The following is a 23,742-nucleotide window of genomic DNA, read 5'->3' as shown; positions in this document are numbered from 1 at the left end:
TCCCAGCAGAAACATTATGTCATGAGTTGGTAAATGAACATGGATTTTGAGGTAAAAGCCAATCTAAAATCTTCCCTTTGAGCCACTTTCTGTTTCTTGAATCGTCTCATCCTCTTTGCCACTTTTTTGAGCATAAGCTGCACTATTGAGTGAAAATTGCGGAGTTCTGTTCAGATAGAACACAAAGTAAATTTTCCCCTTGGCCACTGGACTTTTGGATCTTTTCTCTCCCCTCACAGCCAATGAGAGTCACTGGGTGCAACTAGCATGCACACCAATCAGTTTCATTGTTCAGCAAGCGGTTGTACAAAAAGACACTAAGGAGTCGGCTGTTCATTACAAAGAAGCCTGTGTTTTCGCTGTCACAGATAACTTTAATTACGACTGCACCATGCTAATCAAACTAGCTAGCTACCTCGTGCCCGCTGATAACAGCAACCTGCTGGGCCTCCTTCTTCCACAGCGCCACCCTCTTATCCAGAAATATGGTAATTTCTGGTTCTAAAAAGTAAACTGGCTACAACCAAAATGTCGGACTTGAGGCTTCAAACCCGCAATCCACAAACCAATGGGTGACGCAACACTTATAAATATAGGGTCTGAGTTTTAAACGTATGTCTCTGCCTCCCGGGGCAAATTTGTCCACTTGCGTCTTTAAATTTTCTTTATATGAAATCGTGACTCTAAAATTTGCTTTGTGTTCCATCTTTTAGACGTTGTGCTCCGGTCGTTTTGTTTCACCTGCTGAGAGCTGATCAACTGGCAAAAACACAAACGACTGAAGCACAGACAAAAGAATTCAAATGTGTTAAAACTTTACAGGCCAGTGCGATTGGGTGGCACTTATTGATTTATGCCCTTGGCGAGAGAGAACATCAGACAAACATGACTACATTAGAGGGCCAAAAAATGCTTCAGCTCTCCCCTGTAGGGTCGAGAGAAGAAACACTTGCTGCTGGGACAGATCAAACATACACACGCAGCTCAGCGCTCCCACCCACAGCATGGGGCCAGAGGGAGGGGTCAAAGGTTAACTGAGCCAGGGTGTTAGGTCAGAAGGGTTAAACTGGACACTTTAGCACAGCAGTTGTGAGTCAACAGTAGGGGGTGGAAGTCAATGTGTGGTCCAGCTCCTGGTTATACGTGCATCACGTCTCGTGCCTTTGCCCGTCCCTCTGTTCACGTGCGAGCTTCAGCCAGTCAGCTTTGTGCGAGTGTGAAAAACATGCGTGCGACCGGATGAATGTGTGTCTTAAGCAGGTTAATACCTAGCCAGTCGTTGAACTTCTTAACCTCGGAGGGCAGGCCCAGCTCGGTGAAGTCGCCCGTGTGCAGCAGCACGTCGCCGTAGGGCATCTGGATGCCGTCTGTACGCGAGTGCGTGTCTGACACACACACAAACCTGGTGTGTCCTGTTGGCTTGGGATTGTCATAAGGAATGGGGTCCACCCTGAAAAGACAATGAAACAAAAGAGACGATGAGTCCTCAACTCCACGTCATGATAAAATGTCACATTTACCTCCATAATGATACAGTAACCAAAGTATTCTGAAATCCATCAGCAGTGGCTTCTCAGTTCTGATATTATTCTTTTCATTAAATTATAGATTGGGTTCAGACGGGGAACTTTGCTGCATGGCATCGCCCCCTTTCTCACCCCATGTTGCTTTCAAATAAGGTTACATAGCATACACTGAAAAAAAGAAAACTGTAATAAAACAGTAAATTATGCATCGGTGGGTTGACATTTATAATGTCAGCAACTCCGTTTCACTGAACCCAATTCAGTTTGTTGTTTTTTGGCTCCCTCCCTCCAAAAAAGATGTGATGTTGTTCATTCTTTGTACAGTACGAACAGCTTCCACACCCACAACATAATTAATGATTTGCACTTCTGTTATCGTGTTGAATAAACTGTTTTCAGGTCACTGCTAGATTTCTTTATGCTCTAATCTGTCAATCACCTGACCCAACAACAAGAGTCTCTTTTCACAACATGCTGCCCAATATAAACTTCAGTGAATTTCAAGTTATGTTTGAGTTATGTCAGTATCCAAATAATATAAAAATGACACTGTGAAAAGAACTGAAACCGTAAACAATCGTGTTCTCCTTTTAAATTAAGTATAAATGTAAATCTGTCTACTCAATCTACAAAGTTGCATTGTAATTATGATAATGAATTATAATTTTATCTTCAACTTCAGAAGCTGTCAGCACAGTTTGTAAATATTTTCAGACCTCGACAGTTCACCGTCTGCAAAAAGCGTCTTTAGCCGTGGCGCTCTCATAATGCCTTCAATCTGAAAAAGCACCGAGCAAATTTTAAGAAACAGTGTCAACAGTCAAGTACGTTTGATTCCATGTTAATGTAATGCAACGTTCCACTTATTCATGAGACATCTGCCTTCGGTTTTATTTTAGAATTTTGAACATTATTTCTGTAAAAAAGAGCTGCAATTCAAAGAAGGTGCCCTTTTTCCTCTTTGTGATATTTAAAAGAAAAAAAAAAAAAAAAAGGTTCACTCGATCCAGAAGCATATTTTTAGGAAATGTATGCTAATTTCATACCAGATTGCAGAAGGGGCACAGCTGAAAACTGGAACCTTAAAAAGATCATTTGTTGTGAAACATAAATTACACGGTCCACAGAATAATGCATGCAGCAGAGCAAAATGCATCTGGAAGAAAAGAGGAGACATTACAACGGTGAAAGATGTGGCAGTCTGGGCTGGCAAACAACCAGCGCTCGGGTTGATTTGTGCTCACAAGGAGGGCAATGGCTGTTTTGTGGCATCAGATTGGCTAAAGAGACGGTGAATTAAGGCATGCCATGTTCTTTCAATCCATTATTGGAAGAAAAAAACACTTAGACCCTAAGTCTGGCTGCAAAGGAAGCCTTTTATTCAGCCTTTTTGTTCGGTGTAAGTACGTCTGTTAAAAAGGAAGAAAAAAAACGTACTTTTTTTCTGACTGAAAGGAAAGGGGGGAGGGGATCATCTTGTCTGTAATTGAAGTCTACTATGTGCAATCCTCCAGCACTCTGCCACCAGACCATTATTTCATTAGAAGGGATGTCACTCTGTCGAAAACATCAGACACATAATCAACGCTGCAATCTCCAATCTGACAAGCGCACACACACACACACACACACACACACACACACACACACACGCACACAGTTAACTCGCATCTTTGCACAAACATGGCATAAACACAGCTACAGAAGCAGATGAAATCAAAAAGGTTTCAGACTGGAGAAGACGTCATTAACAGAGATGGAGAAAATGGGCACCTCGGCACAAAAGAAAATCTTACTGAAGGGGAGGCAACGTTGCATTTGAGTCTTATTTTAGATGCAATTTTCCTGTTTTCCCATCTCTGTGACATGTTGAGTGGAATATTAGATGGGAAAAAGGTTCACTAACAGCCCGGAGTCTGTTGTTATGTTTTGGACTTCAACAGTCATCTGCACGGTTGTTTTAACGGTGGACAAGCTGGTCAACGTCTGTAACGTGTCGCCACTGTGTGTAGTTTGGATTAAGTACACAAAGTAGTCAAATTTACAGATTTACAACTCCGACCAAAAATGCCAAATACAACCAGAGATATTAAACAATGGAAATCTGTAGTAACGGCACAGAAAAGTCAAACTGCTGCCGTCTCACTACGTATGCCGCCATATCAAACAATTCTTGTCTGTAGTCCAACCACCATTTGTCGTCACCATCTGTGACCGGTGGCCACTGTCTGAGGCAGCAGCTGCAAACTTGCTGCATGGCGAGTCCCCCCACCCACTGGTGTGTCGGTTCAGCCTCTGCAAAACTGGATGGATTAGAAGCTGGGGGGGGGGGGGTAGAAGAGGCTGCTCAAACCCTTTACTCTGACATGCTAACAGATAACAGCAGCGCCTGAGTAAATGCAGCACCGTCATTCATTTGAATGAGGCCACTGTTGATGAACACAAAGAATGCAGGTTGTAAAGTTGAACCGATTGCAATTTTTGCTGCGACACAATGTAACGTCATCCAGCGTTGGCCAATCAGATCCAGTTTGAAGGCTTATTAGAAGATAATATTTTCTGGAAGGTCATCACGGCAGCAATGATTTTATCTTTCTTTGCAACAGTTGCAAGGAAAACTGCAGAAATATGGCACCGCTCAGATTGAGTGATCCACCAAGATTTTGAGGTTGCACATATGTAACTCAGATCGGCCATCCTGGATCCAGCGAGATTCTCTGTCACCCGAGCAGACCTGGACTCCATATCAAACCCAGTGGACAAAATGAAAAACTAGCGAGAGATAATGGTATTTACCATTAACTGTGTGCAGTAAACAATGCTCCCATATACACACACACAAACACATCAACTTAAGGCAGCAGAGCGGCACTATGCATCGCAGCGTAGCTGGTGATTCGATTTGGTGACCGGACGTCGGGCAGCTTTACAGGATTCGACAGTTCTCGTCATGGAGGAAGGACGAACGCGGAACCACATGGGATGACAAAACACACACACACACACATATGTACATGTATATGTGCACACACACACACACACACACACACACGGGTGCATATTAAGACAAAGCCGGGAGAAAAACAACCACCATCTCCTCCCCTCTCCTTTGAGATTTAATCCACCCTGAGAATGTAAGTAAATACCAGCAGCCCCTATCAATTAAGAGCAGGCCCGGGCCAAGAAACCTTCATGATAGTGCTGCATAAATCTCACACACACACACGCACAAAGAGAGAGAGGGCCCCTGTCTTTCCCGTTAACATACGACTGTATAACAATCCAGAGGTTCATTAGTAATGTATACAAGAGTTCAGCAGTGCAGCGTAGGCCTCTGATCTATTGTAAACTGAGACAGTGAAAATGAAAAAGTCTTGTTGCGCTCCGGCAGCAGGTAAAACAATATTCTCCAGTGACAGACTGAACTGTGTTAGCATGAAGGTTCGTGTTAACATGTCTGAGCTTCGGCGTGACATCAGAGGGAAGACGGCGGAGAAAAAAAAGAGAGTGGGGGAGCGGCAGAAATGCTAATGCACTGGAGGAGGGCAGGAGCACACTCTCAAATCCGCCATGACATCGGAGCTGACACAAAACCGAGGTCTGCGGCTGCAGAGATATCTGCTCGATGAAGAGACGTCTGTGAGGGAAACCTCACTGCGTGAACTTCTTCTCACCTACAGCTGCAACATTAGTCCCTTAAAAATGTACTTCTGCAACTTAACATTCATTTTCACTTAGAGCAGTGTTTCTCGAGCAGACACACAGTTGTTCTCCTACCCGTCATGCTTGTGTTGTGTTCTTAATCGCAAAATTCACAGATGACAGAAGATGCTCCACATTTGGGAATGAAAGCATTTTTCCTCTCTTAAAAAAATAAATGAACTCAAGCCAATTTGCTCTCACTTTGCTTTTTTCCTTAAAAAAAAACAACAAAGAAAAGTTTCTCGGCTGTTTTCATTTCTGAAGTTCTCGATTATCCAGACGACATAATGCCACAGATTCAAATTCAAAGTACTTATATACAACATCATAAAAACGGTGTACCCTCCATGAATAGCACATGTATCATATAAATACAAATGAAAGCCTGACAAGCTTGAGGCGCTTTGCTCTAAACATGCTTGCAAATTAGAAAACTACACAAGGAAAATGTGAATTATTGCTTACAGGTGTCATTTTTTGAGGAGAATAAGAGGCAAGGGAAGTGGAAGTCAACGTGGGGGAGACAGAGGGAGGGAAGGAGGAGTGCTCTCGGATGTCTGGAGGAGGATATTCAATTTGACTGAGCACACTGGGCTCCGTGGCCTTTTAAAAAAAAAAAAACACAAGCAAACAGGGTCAGAGTTCAGGCCGAGCTTACTTCTTCAAACGTGACACTTAACTCGCAGCAGATAAGAAGGTCGCGGTATGTGTCACTCTCCGACTCGTCCGGCTCTTTAAGCACGCCACATAATCGCTGTGATTGATTGCAACGCTTCCTCTCGACTCCTCACGCCGTCCAAAACAGGCCGAGGGTGTTTTGCTGCGCGGCCAAAAAACTGCCAAAGCTCTTATCGTACGTTTTAGAATTAGTTACATTTAAAGCCCGCTATCCATCACCACGAGAGATAACTTCATGTATACCTCGAATGTGAAAAATAAAGACCCGACCGATCGTTGCAGAAATCCAAATTCAGTTTTTCCTCTCTTAAGGTGCAACACCTCTTTCTAAACCATCTACATCAACTCACTGAGCTCTTACGGTCCAAACATTTAACTTGTCAGGAACCAAGTCTGCTCCTGTGTCGTGATGGAAGATCGTCTTTTCATAGAACATATCCGTGCTGTACTGTTTTGACAACATGATCCTCAGCTTTCACAATCTGTAAACCGACTGTTTGTTGTCCAAACTACGTCTTATTACGAAGTATTATGACAATAAAGTCGTACAGATATAACCTTCGTAAATATAACAGCGAGTTGGCCACCTGAGTATATCTTTAAAACTTGTATCATAAATGGTGTATTTTAACCAAATGTACAGTCCAGGTTGTAGTAAAGAGTAATAGAAGACATTCAGTTTCATCATGGGATCTTTATTGCACCTCCATTTACTCTGAAGTGGTAATAAATAGGTTTACTTACAACTTGGTAAAAGTTGCTGGTGTACGATGCTTCTGGAGGGACTTGGTTAAGTTGGTTGTGTTATATTTTCGGTGCTACTGCCAAACCTTGAAACATTGAAACTTTACAGATAACGCAAGTAGCCGTAGAACTCGTTGGCGTAGCGAGCGTGAAATACGTCCAAACAGCTGGAATGTTTGTTTGTTGTCTCCCTCAGCTGTGCAGTGTAGCAGGATGCTGCTGACCCACGACGTCATACGTGCAACGAGACGTGAAGAGCTAAAAGAGCCTAAACCACGAAAACCAGTCGAAAGGAAAACTAGTATGTGGGGGAGGGGGGGTCCAGAAACTTCTTTACTTGTAGAGTACCATAGAATATTAAGGCCAGATTAATTAGAGTTCTGGTCGGCCCCCCTCAGTCCTGGCAGGGTTCATGGGGTCAACAATGGGGTCAAGCTGCCCACTTGTCTCAGACAGGAACATGTCAATCACTGCCCGGTCCTCTGTCCATTTCATACCTGCTGCAGAAGGATTAGCCTCCAGCTCCTCCTCCTCTCTCCTTCCTTCATTGATAATGGGGTCGTCCTGCTAATGATTTCTCATCAATAAAGGCCACCAGTGAGGAGAGAGTCACCTAAAACCTCCAGGGGTCAAAGGGGAACTGTGGAAATAGACCGCTAATCAACTAAAGCTGACCTGTTCATACGTGACAAACGGGATCAAGACTTATACACTCGCTGGTTCAAAGGCTATCAGAGAGACAAAGCTCCAATAAACCCGGCTCTACAGCCAGGGAGGTTTTTTCTGTGTGTGCAACTGCAACACAATAGATTTCACCCACAGCAAACTTACAAATTCACACACACACACACACACCACACGCAGCAGGATTAATCCTCCTCAAAATACCATCCGTTAACTGTGCAAGAAATGTCAGCTGATCACATTTAATGTTCGTTTAAAGTAAATATAAACTGCACTCCGCTCAGGTTTGACTGGAGGTGAGCTGCAGGTCGTGAAAATTAAAATCATGAGCAAACAGAATTTCCATTTGCCTTCAACTTGCTTCCTGAATTTTTAATACTTCTAAAATGAATCAGGGGAGTTTTTTTGGGTAAACAATCGAGATGCTTTAGAGGAGACTCTGTGATGAAAGTACCGTGCGGGGACTTTCTTCTGGTTCAATGATGTTTCCACTAAAATAACTTTTCAACTTTTTAATCAGTTACATCTTTGAGTTGATGAACAGAACATTTAGCAACAATCGATGAATTGTTCAAGTCATCCATCCAGCGGATTGTCTTTGCTTTCTTTGTTTATAGCAGCATTTCTCAATATTTATGATATGACACAAAATTTGTATTTAAGGTTAGTTTTATTGACTGAAGTAAATATTCTTATGAATCTTAATAAACTCAGCAGGGTGTGCTGAAACAAAGACAATTTCTACTCTCTATAAATGGCTCTTCACCGCTTCCTTGTCCAACTTCACAACAAAGACTGTCGGAGAACATTTGATGTGTGTGTGTCCACTACGCAACAGTAATAGGACATTTAAAAAGATAAATCTCAGCTGAACTGGAGACCAAATAGTCACAGTTCCTCCACTGAGCTCACGTCGTCTTTATCGCTCTTTCAGGAGAAACATCAAAACGCAATGCTCTCCATTTCTTCTGTCTATAACCTCTGCATCAGTTCCCCTCCCCCTATTGCAGACTCTCACTCACACACGCGCACACACACCGCTCACTCATCCACGGTGAAATACCATTTCTCTGAGAGGAGCGGAGAGAGCGCCTCTCTTATCTTCTGCATTTCAGCTGTCTGCGCTAATTCAATAAACTTCAGAGGAACAAAATGAACACAGGAATAACGGAGAGGGAGGTGGTGATGGTGGTGGTGTTGTTTGGGGAGGGGGGGGGGGGATGCTCAAGGGAGCAGAGAAAGAAGCAAAGGTGGGAGAAAGAAACAAGCAAACAAGCAAACCCAACAGGAAAAAGAGGCAGAAGAAGCAGAATGATGGAAATTCACAAGAAAAAAAGCAAGATTTTTCTAAAATATTCAAATGATAATTGATTTTAAAGAATGCTGAATGATGGCTTCTTGCCTTAATGCCTCCTTCCTCTCTCTCCCCCTTTACTCCATTTGTTCAGGCAGGGTGCTTCCCCCCCCCCACATAATGGCCAAGTACGGCACACAAAGCCTGCGTTGGAATATCAGCACCGGAGAAACCTTCCGGCACTGCGCTGGGAAATAAATTGCTTCTGCTAATGCCCCTTTCATTACGACACACAGCCTTTAATTGTGCTGCTGACAGTCCGCCTGGCTCCAGGGCTGATGGGAGGAAGGCTGAGGAGACGGGTACGACGTGGCCCCCGGGGGCCAAATAACAACCGGCAGATTGCTGGGAGAATAAACTAGTGGAGCAGTGTGAATGGACACATGGCTCACAGCAGAAAGTACAGATAACAAAAAAACAGACATGCCAGCTTCAGTGTGTGGAAACGTACGGACATGTGCGGTTTATGTATCCAGGATGCTCAGCTTATGTGAAGATCCAGTTATGGACTTCAAAACAGGAAAGATAATCATACTTTCAGAAGATATTTACACATTAGGATTAGGTGTTGAACCTCAATACTGTTTTGGTATCTATAAATAAAAACTCTTTGCAGGTATCTCAGCTAGCGACCAACGTCTGTTCAGAAGTTTAATCTTTTTAACTCCTCTCTGGGCTGCTGTATTTAGGCAAAGTTCCTGTAGAAAACAACATTTGAGGTTTATTTTGTTAAATGAAAGAAAGGGTTTGTAGAAAGGAATGTTTGTATACCTAAAACAAATGATTCAGTGAGAGTGCAACACCGACCAATAAAAGCATTAAGTTGCTGCTTCTGTTAGAACAGAAGAACGACAACAATGTGAAACACACGCTCCGTCTCCCTTCTCACTGACTCACAGGACAAATCTAAACACTTGTCTTAGTGTCTGAAGGTAGAGTAAGACGCATTTGGCGATTTCTGAACACCTTACAGAAAAAATGATCGCAAGCAAAACAGTGATTACCGGTAAAGGCAAACTAAGCGCCATTTCCTCAACTGCACAAACAGAGGACGTGTCACGTTGAGAAGTTGCAGGCTCGGGCAGCTCCGCCTCCATTTCATGTCAAGAGGGGAGTGACATCATCAGAAGATCGGGCCCTGCGATGCCAGGCTCCGAAAATCTCAAAGACATCAAAAGAGCTTCAATCTCAAAAAACAGCAGACCTGTCCTATGTCAACTGTCACTTAACCCCCCCCCCCCCCACCACCACCACCACCACCAACTCCACCAGCAGCACCGTCCCGCCGGGCTCCAGTAGCAGGTCAGGGGTGGAGAGGGAACTTAATCAAGGGTTCTCCAGTTACAAAAGCCCCTCCACTCCTGCCGGCGAGCGGCTGACAGAAACAAAAAGGCCACAAAAAAATGGGACCGGCTCTTTGTTCTCAGGAGACCTGAAGCCTGACTGCTGCTCCTCCTCAAATCGGAAATAAATGGAACAAAAGTAAAAATGAGGCCGCACCATTAATCGGAAACTCTCGCCTTTTGATTCATAATCATAGATTTCCTGACAACAGTTGCATTGTGGTACATCAATAGCCTGATAACCGGCGGGAATTTAGACATTGTGTCCGTTTAAGATGTTTCCTGCTTCGAAAAAGGGGATTGGGGGGTTATTCTCTTCTCATTTGGGTCTGTTGACATCCCAACAATGTAAATTTAAGTCCACACGGTAGCAGTTGTTAGGTTGAATTAAAAAAAGTACAGTTTGTAGTAGTGGATGTTTTGAAGCAGGGTTGTGTGTACTTTAACTACAGAATGTATGACCTACAGTAGATGGTGGTTTGGAGAAGCAGGCAGGAGTACCAGCACAAGAGCAAAGTAATGCAAAACGTATCTAGGCCAACTAAAAGAAATAAATACAAATGAATATCAGAAAGTGTACGCTATATTTAGAATATGTTTGCCGCTTTACCATCCTGTCAGACAGCCCTTTAGGAGCGGAAGCCGTTATCAAAGCTCTCTTCAAAGCCACCAGACCCCATTCACAAAAAGGGTAACTTTATCTCGCAGAACACAGGAGTTGCTGGTCTATCGCTGCCTCGCTCTGTAGGTTTGTGTCATTGTGCGACTTTAGTGAATCCAATCTAAGAGACCAAAAGTCACAATAACACAAACTAACTGAGCAAAGCAGCGGCTGTCCAGGAGCTCGCGTGTTCTGCGAGGTACAATTACCGCTTCTGTCAATGGAGGCTTGTGGCTTTGAAGAGAGGATAGAAAGCGGCCTTATTTACCCGTCGGTACGGGCTGTCTGACGGCAAGGTAAAATAGTGAAAATGTTCCAAACATCACTCAAACAACCTCTCTTCAAAATACCTGAACGATCCCTTTTCTGTTTGTTATTTTGATCAAGGAAACACGTTGATTTTAAAGTTATTAAGCCTACATAGTTCATCTGTCTCATATATATCGGTGGAGCAGATTCTGGTCCTGGTTGAGTCTCGGTTGTTTTGAGGATCAATGAAAAGAAAATCGGGAAGAGATTTAAAGGTCTGGAACAAGGCTGGAAGAACAAGTGTTTCTATTACAAGTGACCGATCAGAACCATGAAACCAACACAAACCTCACGCAAAGAATCTGTGGAAACCATCGTCTGGAGACACTTTCTACCAGACGACCACAAACAAGAACAGACACTGGATGGAGTTTACCTTCAGGCTGTAGCTGCGCCACAAACCAATAAAATAACTGGATTGTAACAATTACAGTGAAGCAGTAACAATGGAAACCTTTTGACTTTGAGAAAACATGGCAAACGAAAAGTATAAACAAACGTTTGTGCTCAATAGTTCTGTTCCTCAAAACCAAGACAGATATGGTTTTCATAGTTGTGATGACAATATTTAGGAAATGAAAGGAGTGGAAACACAGCAAAACACAGCTTCACTCCGAAAAAAGTCAAACAACAAAACATGAAGCAACCACTGATCCACTTGAAAGGGAGGAACATTTAGTGTTTGTATCTAAAGATCTATTACCGCTGGAGAGAGAGAGAAAAACTGACACTTCTGATGTGTTCCACGGTAAATTAAACAACACAGAGAGTTTTGAAATGCCCACAGAACTGTGTGAAAGTCACACATTTCTCCACAATTAAATTGCCAATTATCTGAGTATTTCCATATTCAAAGCATCCCCTGCTGTCGAAGTAAACAAGGTTGAGCTTCCAGAACATGATACGTGAAGGCACAGCGTCCCTTCCTCCTCCGACGGCCCATTTTGTGTCGTGTCACACGAGCAGTGAAGCCAATATTACCAACATAGAGAAGGAAATGTTTGATCATCATCGGAGCACCTCGACCGGCTTTCTCTGGCAGGTGAGTCAACACGCTTAGCACCATCCCTCCCTTCAAAACACACAAACTGCAAAAGATATTTGAAAATGTTGGTTTTTAAATGTGTGCATATATAACGGCATCAGCTGTGCAGAAACGCATCGTATAAAAAAAAGTCTAAACAATTTCCTTGCCTGCATTGACAGCACTGTATACTATACTAGGAATATATTCTCAAGGAGTTCATTAATAAAAACTAGGACGGTGTCAAAGTGAATGTGGGAAGGCCGTGATCTTCAAGGTGCCGTTTCCTCACCAGCTTGTGTCAGAATAAATATCCACGTGAATGGATGCAGGCGGCGGCGTCATTAAATGATTCATACTTACGAGCTCCTCAATTATTCAGAGGGCGGGAATAATTAACAAGGCATCTGGAGGAGAAGGAGTTTGTTAAATGTGGATTTCTTTTTTTTTTTTTTTTTTACATTTGTGAGATGGTTTAGAGAATTTCCATTTCCGAAGCATTAAAATGAAAGTATGGAGCTCAGGTGTCGTGAGTGAATGATGTTTTATACAGAGTGAATAGCTGCCTACAAACGGGGGAAAGGATGCAGCATCTTGTCCGTGTTTACTGGTTTTCTTCTGTGCCACAGAAAATACTCTGCGTGTCCACATTGGTGCAGTCAACAGTTTTAAACCGCTTTGTGCAACGCTACCAGTTAACCCCCGCTGGTGAGAAACTAACCAAAACATGGGTTAAACTGACTATAAGTGGTGTCCTGATGGAGAAAATAGACGAGAGTAGGCTCTACACTTTACAAAATATATGTTTTTTTTATATACACAATTGTTTCATCTCCCTCAAAACATTTAGCTCGTCATCGAAGAGACTTTACCCGACCAGCCCCGGCTCTAATGGAAACACAGCAAACTATCGAGATCACTTCATCAAAACACAATACATGCAGCTTTTACAAAGACGGATTTAGTTGCACTGAAGACCGTTTTAAAACCTGAAATACAAAAACCAAAGCTGGTGGCAAAAAGCATGCAGTCTGAGAAACTAAGAAAGACACGAAGGTCTATATTCACAAATGCCTCCAAGACGCTGCGAGAGCTCTTAACGCAGCAGAGTCCCGTCTTAAGTGCTATTTGGAAAAGCTTGAAGCAAGGAACGGACAACGACCCGGGGGGGGGGGGGGTCTGCTTTCTCCACTGCCACAGTTTTGTTGGCCTGCGTGGTGAGCGCGCCCCCGGTGGGAATTTAATAAATTAACACTCTAAAGGCGTTAATGGTGTAATGCGGTTAAGCCATCGAGCGAGAAATGTGCACACATGTGCGATCGAGATCAACCACAAACATCATCATCATCCCTGCACAATCTAACCGAACACATGATTAAGTCCATGTTGTTTGGGGGATTGGGTCGTTTTCCTGCCTCCCTGCTTCATGCAGCCGTTTTTACTTCTATTGTAACTTCTCCCTTCACACTTTGAACAATATTTAATCTCGGCAGTTGTCTGAACAGCTAAAATACTTAATAACTTTTATCTTTACTAAGATTTGTGCTTAAACAATCAGTCAATTGATTTATATGCATTTATTGAGCAAAACTGCACAATATTTGCTTTTTCCAGCCTCTCCAATGTGAGGATTTGCCGTCATGGCGGACTGTTGGCCGGACAAAACAAACGTGAAGCCGTCAACTTGGGCTGTGAGAAATTATGATGGGTGCAAGAGTAGTTACTAATGAAAATACTAGTAGCAAACCTAACTAGGATTTAATTGTAAGGGGAAAACGCTTTGAGAAAATGGCCCCTAAGAAATTAAACGTTAAGCGCATTTAAGTTCAGCTGTGATTTGCCGCTAAACTTTTCCTGGAGTCCAATAATAGGAGACAATTCAAGACTTTTCCAGACTATTTAAGGTCTCACAAACCGTTTCAAACGCCCCCAGATCTCCAGTGTAGAGTCCTTTTAGTTTCTACTCTCTGTCAGTTTGTCTGTCTGCGTCCTGCAGTCTGGCCCAGATCCTGCTCAAATTGGATTTGAAGCCATTAGTGTCCCAACTCGAAGCATATGTTTCAAGTTGCTGAGCATTTCATTTCACGAGACGATGAAGAGGGGGCTGAGGAAAAAAAGGAAAACATAGACGGCGCAGAAAAATAAACCAGACACAAACGGGGCTGGACCGAGTCTGCCGCTTACTTACAGACAGAGAGGGAGACGTCCCGTGCTCCGAAGAAAGCCCACTTTGACTTCAGGGTCACGTTCCTGAGCATTAGTTTGTGACCGAGTGTGTGTGTGTGCATGCTCTCCATGCATGTTTTCATATGCGGTTCAGAGAGTGCTACCTTCCACACCACACAAAAGGTGCTGCTGTACTCCATCACGGAAATCTAAATATTCAGTCTGGGGGGGGGGGGGGGACATGAAAGCAGGGGTTGTATTTCAAATGGCGGGCAACCCCCTCTCTGAAGCTTGTTTTTTTTCTCCCTCTCTCTGTCTTTGCTGTCAAGAAAGGCAACAACTTTATTTATGTCCAAATACTGTGGATGCAGTGAGCGGGAACCCCCAAGCAAGTCGGATCATTATCTCTCAAATCTAAACAAGCCTTTACTTTCCCAGAACAGAGCGCGTATTCTATAAGCGCTTAAACATAGCGGGGGGATGGGCTTATAGGAGTGTGTATGTGTGTGTGCGTGCGTGTGATCCCGGGTTCCCCCGTCTGAGTTTAAGAACGGCAGAGTAAAACAGTGCAGGCTCTGTGGAAGCCAGGAAACAGCCTAATGTATTTATCCAAACACATATCTGCTGAGAGGCCCCGCGGCTTCAACACATCCCCTTCCTACCTCTTCCAAGTTTCAGGAATTCTAACTGCATTTCTGCACCTCAAACACACCGTCACTGTGTCCTTTTTCATCGCCGTGCTTCTCAAGAGATGCAGCGGCTGGAAGATCTAGTTCTCTGCTGTCTGACTCTTAATGCACTTAATAAACAGCAGTTTCTTTTACAGTATCGTCCACAATCTGTCGTCTTGCTGTCTCCGGATGACGGATGAAAAACGTAAGCGTTTTAAGGATTTTCCTCTTTAACATCCGGCAGATCCGTTTATTTCCCCAACTTTGATCGTTTCTCCATTTCCCTACAAAAGAGATATTTTATTTTTAATGCAAGGTTTCTCTGCTGCTTCTCTAACTGAACTATGCTTAAGGTCAACCGGTGCAACACCGCAGAATAAAAGGTGGAGATGAAACATCAACACAATCCGTCAATCCTAAATAACAAATCCAAAAGTAAGCAGCACAAATGGAACCTTGCAGGGGGTACTTCATGTTTTAGAGCGGCGAAAACATTGTTTGTATCATCTATTATTTGCCTTTTTGAAAAGGAAAAGAATTGAGGTAGCCTCTTCAAACTAGAATCTATTCAGGTGAATCCTCTGATGTCGTTAACCCCTGATTCCTATTGAAGCATTTGGCCTGATTTACTGTCGTCTCTGTCAACCATTAAAACGGACTGACGTAACACGAACTGCTGGGTGACCTCGTCTCCTTCTGCACATTCGAGGCACAGACGCTGGCTGGTGCTGGCACCGCGGCTCACAGCTGAGGAATCCCAAAACAACACGGTGGCACAATAATGTGGAGGAAGGTAAGAGTCCCATTCAGCTGTTTACACCGTTACATAATTTGACATTCTCCCCAGAATAATCCCGTTTACGTGAACATGATTATTCAGACAGAATTGTGGGAATCGGAGTGTTTCAGGGAAACAAAACCAAAAATAAACGTATTTGCCAGACGTCCCCCAACGTGAGGGAGAGCGGCTGGTTTACTTTTCACCTCTTCAGTCTTCACAGATTTGACACTGCTGCCCAAATATTCCTCCTCCTGTAATCTATCTGATATTAGTCTAAAAATGTCTCCTTATATATATATATATATATATATATATATATATATATATATATATCATAAACTCATGGACTGAGTGTCAACCCCACAGGCCTCCATCGGTTTAACTGGATGCAGACGCCACTTCACTTCCACCTGAACGCAACACGATGATCTGAGCACACGTGCAGCCGGACCAGGATGAAGGAGCGATTAAGTGAAAGGAGGACTTTACAGCGTCTCTTATCTGATGGCCTCTAATGTCGATTAACAAGAGAACTCCATTACTTTCATTTAAGTCTGATCAGAGATCGTCATGATTATGCAACAAGAGATGCAGAAGCTAAACTTACAACTGCTGATTTTGGGAACAGTGTTTTAGGATCTCCAAAGCAACTCAAGAGTTTTAAACTTGTGTTAAAGAGTGGACCGAGTGGATTTGTGTCATTTTTAACGGCAGCGGCATTACAGTGATGTAGCGGCGCTGTTTCCTAATCAGCATAGTGAACCAGGAAGCAAGGGATGAAATGACACCATTGGGTATCACGCTTTCATGAGGCGCCACCAGTGTTTCGATGGTAACGTCTTTGCCACGACAGCAAAAAAAATAAAAAATTCAGGAAAGAAAACAAAACAGTCCATGATCAATAATAAACATGAAATTGTTTCAAGAGATAATCAGTATTCGTGGTCATATTCTCAGTCTCAAGCATAGCTTAACCATCGCAATATTATTTGGACCACACCAGAAAATTGCTGGTGAAAATTGAATATCCAAGGATTCACATTTTTTACAAAATACACATTATACTAGAATTCCAGAATTACGCTGCAAGTAAAAAGTGTTTGCTTGAGGCAGTTGAAGGCATGCAACACATGCACGTGTGAGGAGATAACCCAGGTGGCATTGCACCTTTAAGGACAACAATGAAAACAAGCTTTGTGTTTTTACCATCAACAATATAAATACGTGTCAGGACTTGGTTGTGTTGTTTTTACGTATATATACATAACAGTCACATCTGACTATAACAAAGACCACAATGGCACATATGTAATTAGCGCATGGTGTTAGCGCGGGCTCTATTTTCTCACATTAGAGCCTGTTCGGTGTGTGACTTCCTAAAACTAAAATGAACGTCAAGTGTGAAAAATCACCGCCAACATGCTTCATGTTAAAGGTATTTTTGCAGAAGGATTTCATCCATCATTAGTTAGTTATAATATAGAAAAATCCCAAAGAGAAAGAGCAACAGGAATGTGTGGCGGCTTTTCTCCACCCGAAAAGAAAGCATGCATCTAAAAACAGCCAAATATGACCCAACAAAGAAGAAAGTTCAATAAAAGAGCAAAATAAAAAGAAACGACACACAAATCCACTATGAAAACAGCAGACAGGCAGCACTCTAGGGCTCCCATTCAATCACTTCCTGTCCCTGCCACAGATAAAATATCTGAAGCACACTGTGCATAAAACTACAACAAAGAATCACTCAAAAATCTTGTTTAAAATCTTAAATCTGCTGTAACTGGGAGAAGACACAAAGCATGCAGCTGTGTGTGAGGCTATCTGTCCACAGATAAAACACACGACGCTCTGGTGAGTGTGTGTGTGTGTGTGTGTGGCGAGGGCTGACGGGTCACAGCACTCTGACCCACTAATGAGAGGCAGAGCATAACCGCATCAGACAAGAGCCACGCTAAGTAAGTGGTCTGATAAATAAAATAAAAAGAGCGCCCTAATGCGGACAAAGCGCTCATGCACCACGATGACAACATGGCACAAACGATCACACTCTCGTAGGAAGCGGCGGCGAGCCTTCTGCAATGCAGAACAGGGAGGGAAACAAAGTCAGGGAAAGCTTTTTCTCCAATCTGTGTGAACCACCGAAGGCATTTAGCTCTCAGTGTTTTTTAAAATGTAACTTCCGTGTTCAAACTTTGGGAACCAGTAACATCTCATTTCCTCAAATGTTACACAGCTCAGTTTGAGCTGTTTTTTTTGGTCTCCGTCTGTTCTCAAAGTTTGTCCTCCACGGCCACCGTACGCTCTCTGAGCTTGAGCCAATTAAATGAGTATAAACAAAGACTCTGCATCAAACAGGCGCCTGATTGGCTTCCTGTTGCCCCTCAAAACAAACTAGTTTTCTGCAGTCTGGATTATTACACGTCAAACAAAACCGGCCTTAAACCACCAAAACATAAAATGTGAAATTAAATGAATTAATTAAGACAATGGATGAGCCCTGGATGAGTGCATGTTTAAAAGTTATATTTGTCCATTTAAGATTGTAAACGAATGAAAAGCATGAATGAATTTATTTTGGCAGTTAAAAATGATTCTTAATTCTAGTTCCCATGGCAGGTGATCCAGATTGTGTGCGACACTTACATGTGGACATGTGGAGGTTGGAAGCGGCTCTGGTTGATGTTGTAGTGTGTGAAGGCCTGCGTGGGGTTGGAGCTGTACTCGTCCACCGCGATGGTCACTTTGCCATGAGCCATCCTTCCGCCGTTTGGACATGAGACGCCGTTCGTTCACCGGGATTCAGCAGCGAGCCGTGCGGCGGTCATCCTTCAGAGCCGCTCAAGAAGCCCAGGAAGTCTCCCAGCAGCAGCAGCAGCGACCCGGCCGACCGACTCGACCACGACACACTGCAGTCTGCACCGGCAGGAGAAAGGAGACACACACACACACACACACACACACACACAGCTGCTTCAAACAGGAACACAAGGCACGCACACACACTTCTGAATACACTGGTGAGAAGTAAAAAAAACCTCTGTGAATAAATAAACACGTTTTTACTGTTCAGAAAATAAAATGCAGCCGCAAAAACAGATGGCTTGAGGAGCTGAAATGACTGTGAGCACAAGGAGAGCACACATGAAGTAAGGAGGTGATCTTTTTATCTTTGTCGAATCATTTCAATCACACTGTTTGACGTGATCAGTACTTCATGCTGCAACAACAGTTTTCTTGCTTGCTTTCAGAGAGCAGAAACAGAGTTGTTGTTTTTTGCTGTGTCATAATTTGATTTTGGAAAACAAATGAATTCCTGAAACCATTAATCATAAAATCCTAATTAGAAAAAAATGCAGCGAGGCAATTTAAATACAATAAGCAGACATATTCTACCTTTTCAAACAATATGGCATTTTGTTAAGTGAATAGAAATACTTTCAAAAAACGAAACACTGGACCGTTAAGGCGACAATTTACAATCTGGAAGGCACGTTGTTAATTGCTGCTCTGCTGCTCATAACCCAGCTGGTTTTAATACAAACTAATATAATCAAATCTAGAAAATGACTGCAGGCATGGCCTCCAAGGCATTAGCCTGTTCAAATTAAACCAAGCAAACGGTCAAATATGCCTTCAGTAAAACAAGACATTTTTCACACAATGCAGGGCACACTCAACAAACCCCCCGAAACATGCAGAAATAAGACAAAGTTCTACTTCTCTTCTTCCAGGCCTGATTATGAAAAGAACGAGGAACGATGAATGCAATCTGATAGCTTTGCAAATCCGTACAATAAAGACTACAACTGGGCAAAAAAACCACACTTCAATTCTGGAGGGAAAAGCAGCTAAAATGCTGCACAAAGTGTGGTTTTCCTTGCATCCTCAGAGCTCACTCACCGGGCTTCTCTGTGTGCGTCTCCTTGCAACCCCTGAGCTTCCCTCCTGCCTGACCTCCCTGACTGATAGTGAAGTGGCCACTGTGGGCTTCACCCGCTCTTTATACCAGACCTCCTGGTGCAGCCACGAGCATTTCAACAAGGGAGAAAAAAAAAAATCAATTTGTCATTTCTGGAGGGTAATCAGCAGCTCCGGAGTTCATTTGATGGTTAAATCCTGTGATGCAGTGGTGAGTAAAAAAAAAGAAACTCCAGTTGTTGAATATTGTAAAGCAAACAACCTCCCCAATTGAACCTAGAAAAACTGTCCTATTTTTAGAGAAGCATTGATTTATGTTTTCTGGGTCAGCTGGATGCTACTTCCTATGATGTGTGCTATGAATTTAAGTCACAAAGATTCATGCCAGCCGAGGAGAAAAAAAGGAGGCTGAACTCAATTCCTGCAGATAGCACCAAAAAAAATAAAAACAGAAGAAGCTCACACACTTCAAGTGTTTACATTGAAAAATGTTGTAATGCCATTATTCCAACTCCCATTTAATCCGTGCTGCTGTAAGTACAAGAAACAAGTTGGCAGATCTTCCTGTGCCTTTAAAAAAAATAGATTAAAATCACTTGAATTAAAAGCTGCCCTGTCAGATGCCTTGAACACTTCCCCTTAAGCAATCTCTTCTGTCAAAACAAAATCTAAAAAATGTGCTCTTTTTTTTTGTGCAAATGCAGGCCGATTTGTGTGCAGCATGCTCCACGGTCTCCTCGCCGTGTGCGTGTGTGTGTGTGTGTGTGAAACTTGCCTTCCCCGCTTGTCTGTCTCTACCTTGTGGCTACAGTAGCAGCAACTAGCTCCGTAGCTTAGCTTGCTAAACCTGCCCTGGCACTAGATTTTTTTTAATTTTATTATGCAGGCTGTAGCTTCACACTGATCTGCTTTTCTATAACAGGGGTGCACACACACACGCACACACACAATATACAGTACCCCCCCCTCACCAGCTACACACCAAATAGCTAACTTCACGGGTAGAAAGCCCTCCAGTACGCAGAGAGGGTAAAAGGCGAATAAATTGACCCTTACTGATAACATGCATGCATATATAATATATATATATATATATATATATATATATATATATATATATATATATATACACACACACACACACACACACGATGTGTGCTATGCACCTCTTGCAGTTAACCGCTTGCAGAAATGTACACAAAAAGAAAGGAGGTCCGTGCAAGCCTGAACTCTGCTCCTGCAATCATAAAAAACACCCAAAGGTGGTCAGTGTCACGGCACCGCCGCGCTAACCTCTTGCTCGTCCTCGTAAATGACAAGCCACCTTTCAACCGACGGCTTTGTGTCAGGAATTTCTTTCTTTTCTTCTCCCCGTCTACCCCTATCTCTCTCTCCCTCTCTCTTTCTCCCCCCTTCCCTCCCTCCTCGGGTTCTCAAAGCAAAGCGGAAAGGTTGCTCTACCTTCGTCGTGTAGGTTTTTTTTTTTGTGCGTTTTTATATCTAGCCGGAGAAAGAGTGTCGGGTCGGGGTCGCCCTCTACGCGGCAGCAGCAGCAGCAGCAGCGGCGGCGGTGGAGGGACGCGGGTCCATGCGGCAGCAGCAGCAGGAGAGCGGGTAGGTTCGTACGCGGCCGTCCGGGGGTTGCGGCAGTCTGGGCGGTTAGGGCAGAACCTTCGACCCGGCGGGACCTCGGCTGGCTCCTGTGGAAAGAAACCAGACAAGAAAGCGAAGAGAGAGAGAGAGCCGGAGAGGCGGGCGAGAGACACTGACAGACAACAGAGAGAGAGAGTAAGAGCAGCCTCCCTCTGACGGAGTGCAGTGAGTCGGAGCTGCCACTGGGGTCAGAGAGCAGAGAGAGCAGGAGCGAGCACAACCCCCCGCCACCTCCTGTGCGCGCGCCCTCACCGGCGGTCTCGCGCGCGCGGCGAGGCGCGAGATGGGAGGGGGAGGAGGGAAGGAGGGGGCGGTCGCGTAGTCCCGCTCTATCTCCGTGCTGCATTCACTTGCTGTCGGAAATGACATTGCTACTAAATTGCATTTAGACAGCAGCGATTTGGGATTAAATTAAGGTGGGGTTTTTGTTTAATAAAGCCAAAATGCTTAGTTAAACATATTTAATAAAAAATGAATTGCCCCACTTTCTAATAATACCCATTCATAAAGGGTATTATTAGAAAGTAGGGCAATTATTATATACATTGATAAGCTAACTACTTCATGAAGGGTTTATAAATTGTAGATAACATAATTTAATGCTTAATTTAGCTTTAATATCTATTTGTGTTGTTGTTGTCATACACTTAATTTGTCTGGAATACATGTTTGTTTAGAAATAACGTGGTGCCAAATCAGTTAAAACATCTTCAACTTCTCTTATTTGCACTTTCTCTTTGTATAACAATTCTCAAATCATGGTAACAACCCCCAAGCAAGCCCTTCAACATCCGCACCCCTGATTACTTTAATCATGGAGACAGAAACATCCTATCCTAAATTGACTGTTTACCCTCAGTGTCTTTCATCTCTATGTGTCTTCTGTTGGCCGTAAGAAAGGTTTTACTATGGCATGTTTACTTCAGGCTGTGAGGCTTCATGACATGGCATAATAAGAAGGTTATTGATCTTCTCCCATGAAATCTTATGCAGTATTCAATATTGTGGTTGCTGCACCTTGAACTCAGCATACACTGCCTCGTATATAAACCAGCACACATGCTGAAACTAATCGATTGTCTTGGTCATGATGGACACTAATGGCGAGATCCGGATACAATAGATTCTTTTTAAAATTGGACTTATTGAAATAATCGGGGCATCTGAACGCCACAGACTTGCTCTTTATTTGAGCTTGAACTAACGTGCAGGTTCCCATACTGAAAAAAAACTGTACATTAATTCTGTGCAACTGTTGACCTGAAATATTTCTTCATAAGATCACAGACATGTGGGAAAACGTTGAGTGTAGAAGGTGTTGTAAAATCTATGATTAGAAGACAACACGGCCCCTTTGGGTTCACAAGTAAACAATACTAATGAGTACCTGTGGGAGTCCTTCACGCAACCTGAAATGGGGCAGCACAGTTTCCAAACTCGGAAAAAGCAGCAACTTGGGTGTAAAAACAGCATCCTGATCATAAGGGGTTAACTCCTTGATTGTCAATTCACTAAATTATACATGAAGTCTGGGAGAAAGTGGTCTTGATTTTGTCTCACATGTGTTGAAATGTAGCATATTTGCTCAAATGAACAAACCAAACTTCAATAATTGAACAACAGCGGTTCAATTCAAAATGAGGTTTCCTGTCTTCAAAGTACAAAGGAACTTGTCATACTAAGCTTAAAGGGTTGCTTACTAGTTTTCCGACCTTTTTGATTTGAGATTTGTTTTTGTGGCAACCTCACTGTATTATCGATGTTGCATTTTACAAAGTCGACAAGCAGCCTTACGTTTATCCATGATTAGGATGGTAATTTCAGTCTGTTGGTGGGTCTCACAATGAAATATCCCAACAGCAACTTGATGTCATGAATTGTTTTACAGACATTCATTGTCCCCAGAGGATGAAGCCTACAGGCTTTGATGACTCCTTTCTCTCTAGCACCACCAGGACGATGACATTTTGAGGTTTAGTTAAATGTCTTGACATCTTTTGAAGGAACTGCTTTGAAACACAAATGTTGATACAGAGGTTTCCCAAAGGATTAATCGCGAGAACTTTTTTGATCCCCTGACTTTCCCTGCGTGAGGTTCACAAAGTCAAACGTTTCGCCAACTGTTGGCTGGATTATTATGCAATTTAGTGCATAAACTCACTGTCTTTGTGAACTTTGGTGATGCCCTGACTTTTCATCTAGCGCCATGATCCGGTTAAAATGTGTCCAGTACTTTGGTTTATTTATACAACAGTTAACACTAGTCGTGTCTAAATTTCAAGACAAAGACAAGCATTCCCACATTATGGGTATATCCGAGACAGCCGACGCCGACAGAAGAAACAGCTGATCAGTCACGTGAGTTAAATGTTCGCAGTCAGAATTTATCTGGCAAAGGCGTTACCATATCCCATTTAGCGCATCAACTCTTTTTTCGAGAAAGGCAGAAACCACCTTGTTGTTTATAATGATAGAGCATGCATGCATGGTGTCCAGCTCTCATTGTATGTAAATTATCTGTGACT

The 23,742-nt window shown here is 43.1% G+C and overlaps 1 protein-coding gene across 3 annotated transcripts in view; it reads right to left on the bottom strand.

Annotated features, from left to right (window-relative positions):
- The window catches only part of mpped2a (metallophosphoesterase domain containing 2a), a 56,176-nt gene extending 34,730 nt beyond the window's left edge, over positions 1-21,446 (bottom strand). Inside the window, exons 1-4 of one of the 3 annotated variants that reach the window (XM_076077938.1) lie at positions 21,026-21,446; positions 19,547-19,660; positions 18,290-18,559; positions 1,269-1,450 (exon numbers count right to left, since the gene is read on the bottom strand). In XM_076077938.1, coding sequence (XP_075934053.1) covers positions 1,269-1,450; positions 18,290-18,402 — 295 coding nt within the window. In that variant the 5' untranslated portion in view covers positions 18,403-18,559; positions 19,547-19,660; positions 21,026-21,446. The remainder of the gene's footprint in view (positions 1-1,268; positions 1,451-18,289; positions 18,560-19,546; positions 19,661-21,025) is intronic. The other 2 variants (XM_076077936.1, XM_076077939.1) reach the window with 2 other exon arrangements.
- Positions 21,447-23,742: the final 2,296 nt, after the last annotated feature.

The sequence above is a fragment of the Anarhichas minor genome, unplaced genomic scaffold (assembly GCF_050575085.1).
Source record: "Anarhichas minor isolate MPS153535 unplaced genomic scaffold, ASM5057508v1 ptg000062l, whole genome shotgun sequence".
NCBI classification, from domain to species: domain Eukaryota; kingdom Metazoa; phylum Chordata; class Actinopteri; order Perciformes; family Anarhichadidae; genus Anarhichas; species Anarhichas minor.
The sequence above is the reverse complement of the archived record's forward strand: the minus strand, read 5'-3'. Positions and strand labels throughout refer to the sequence as shown.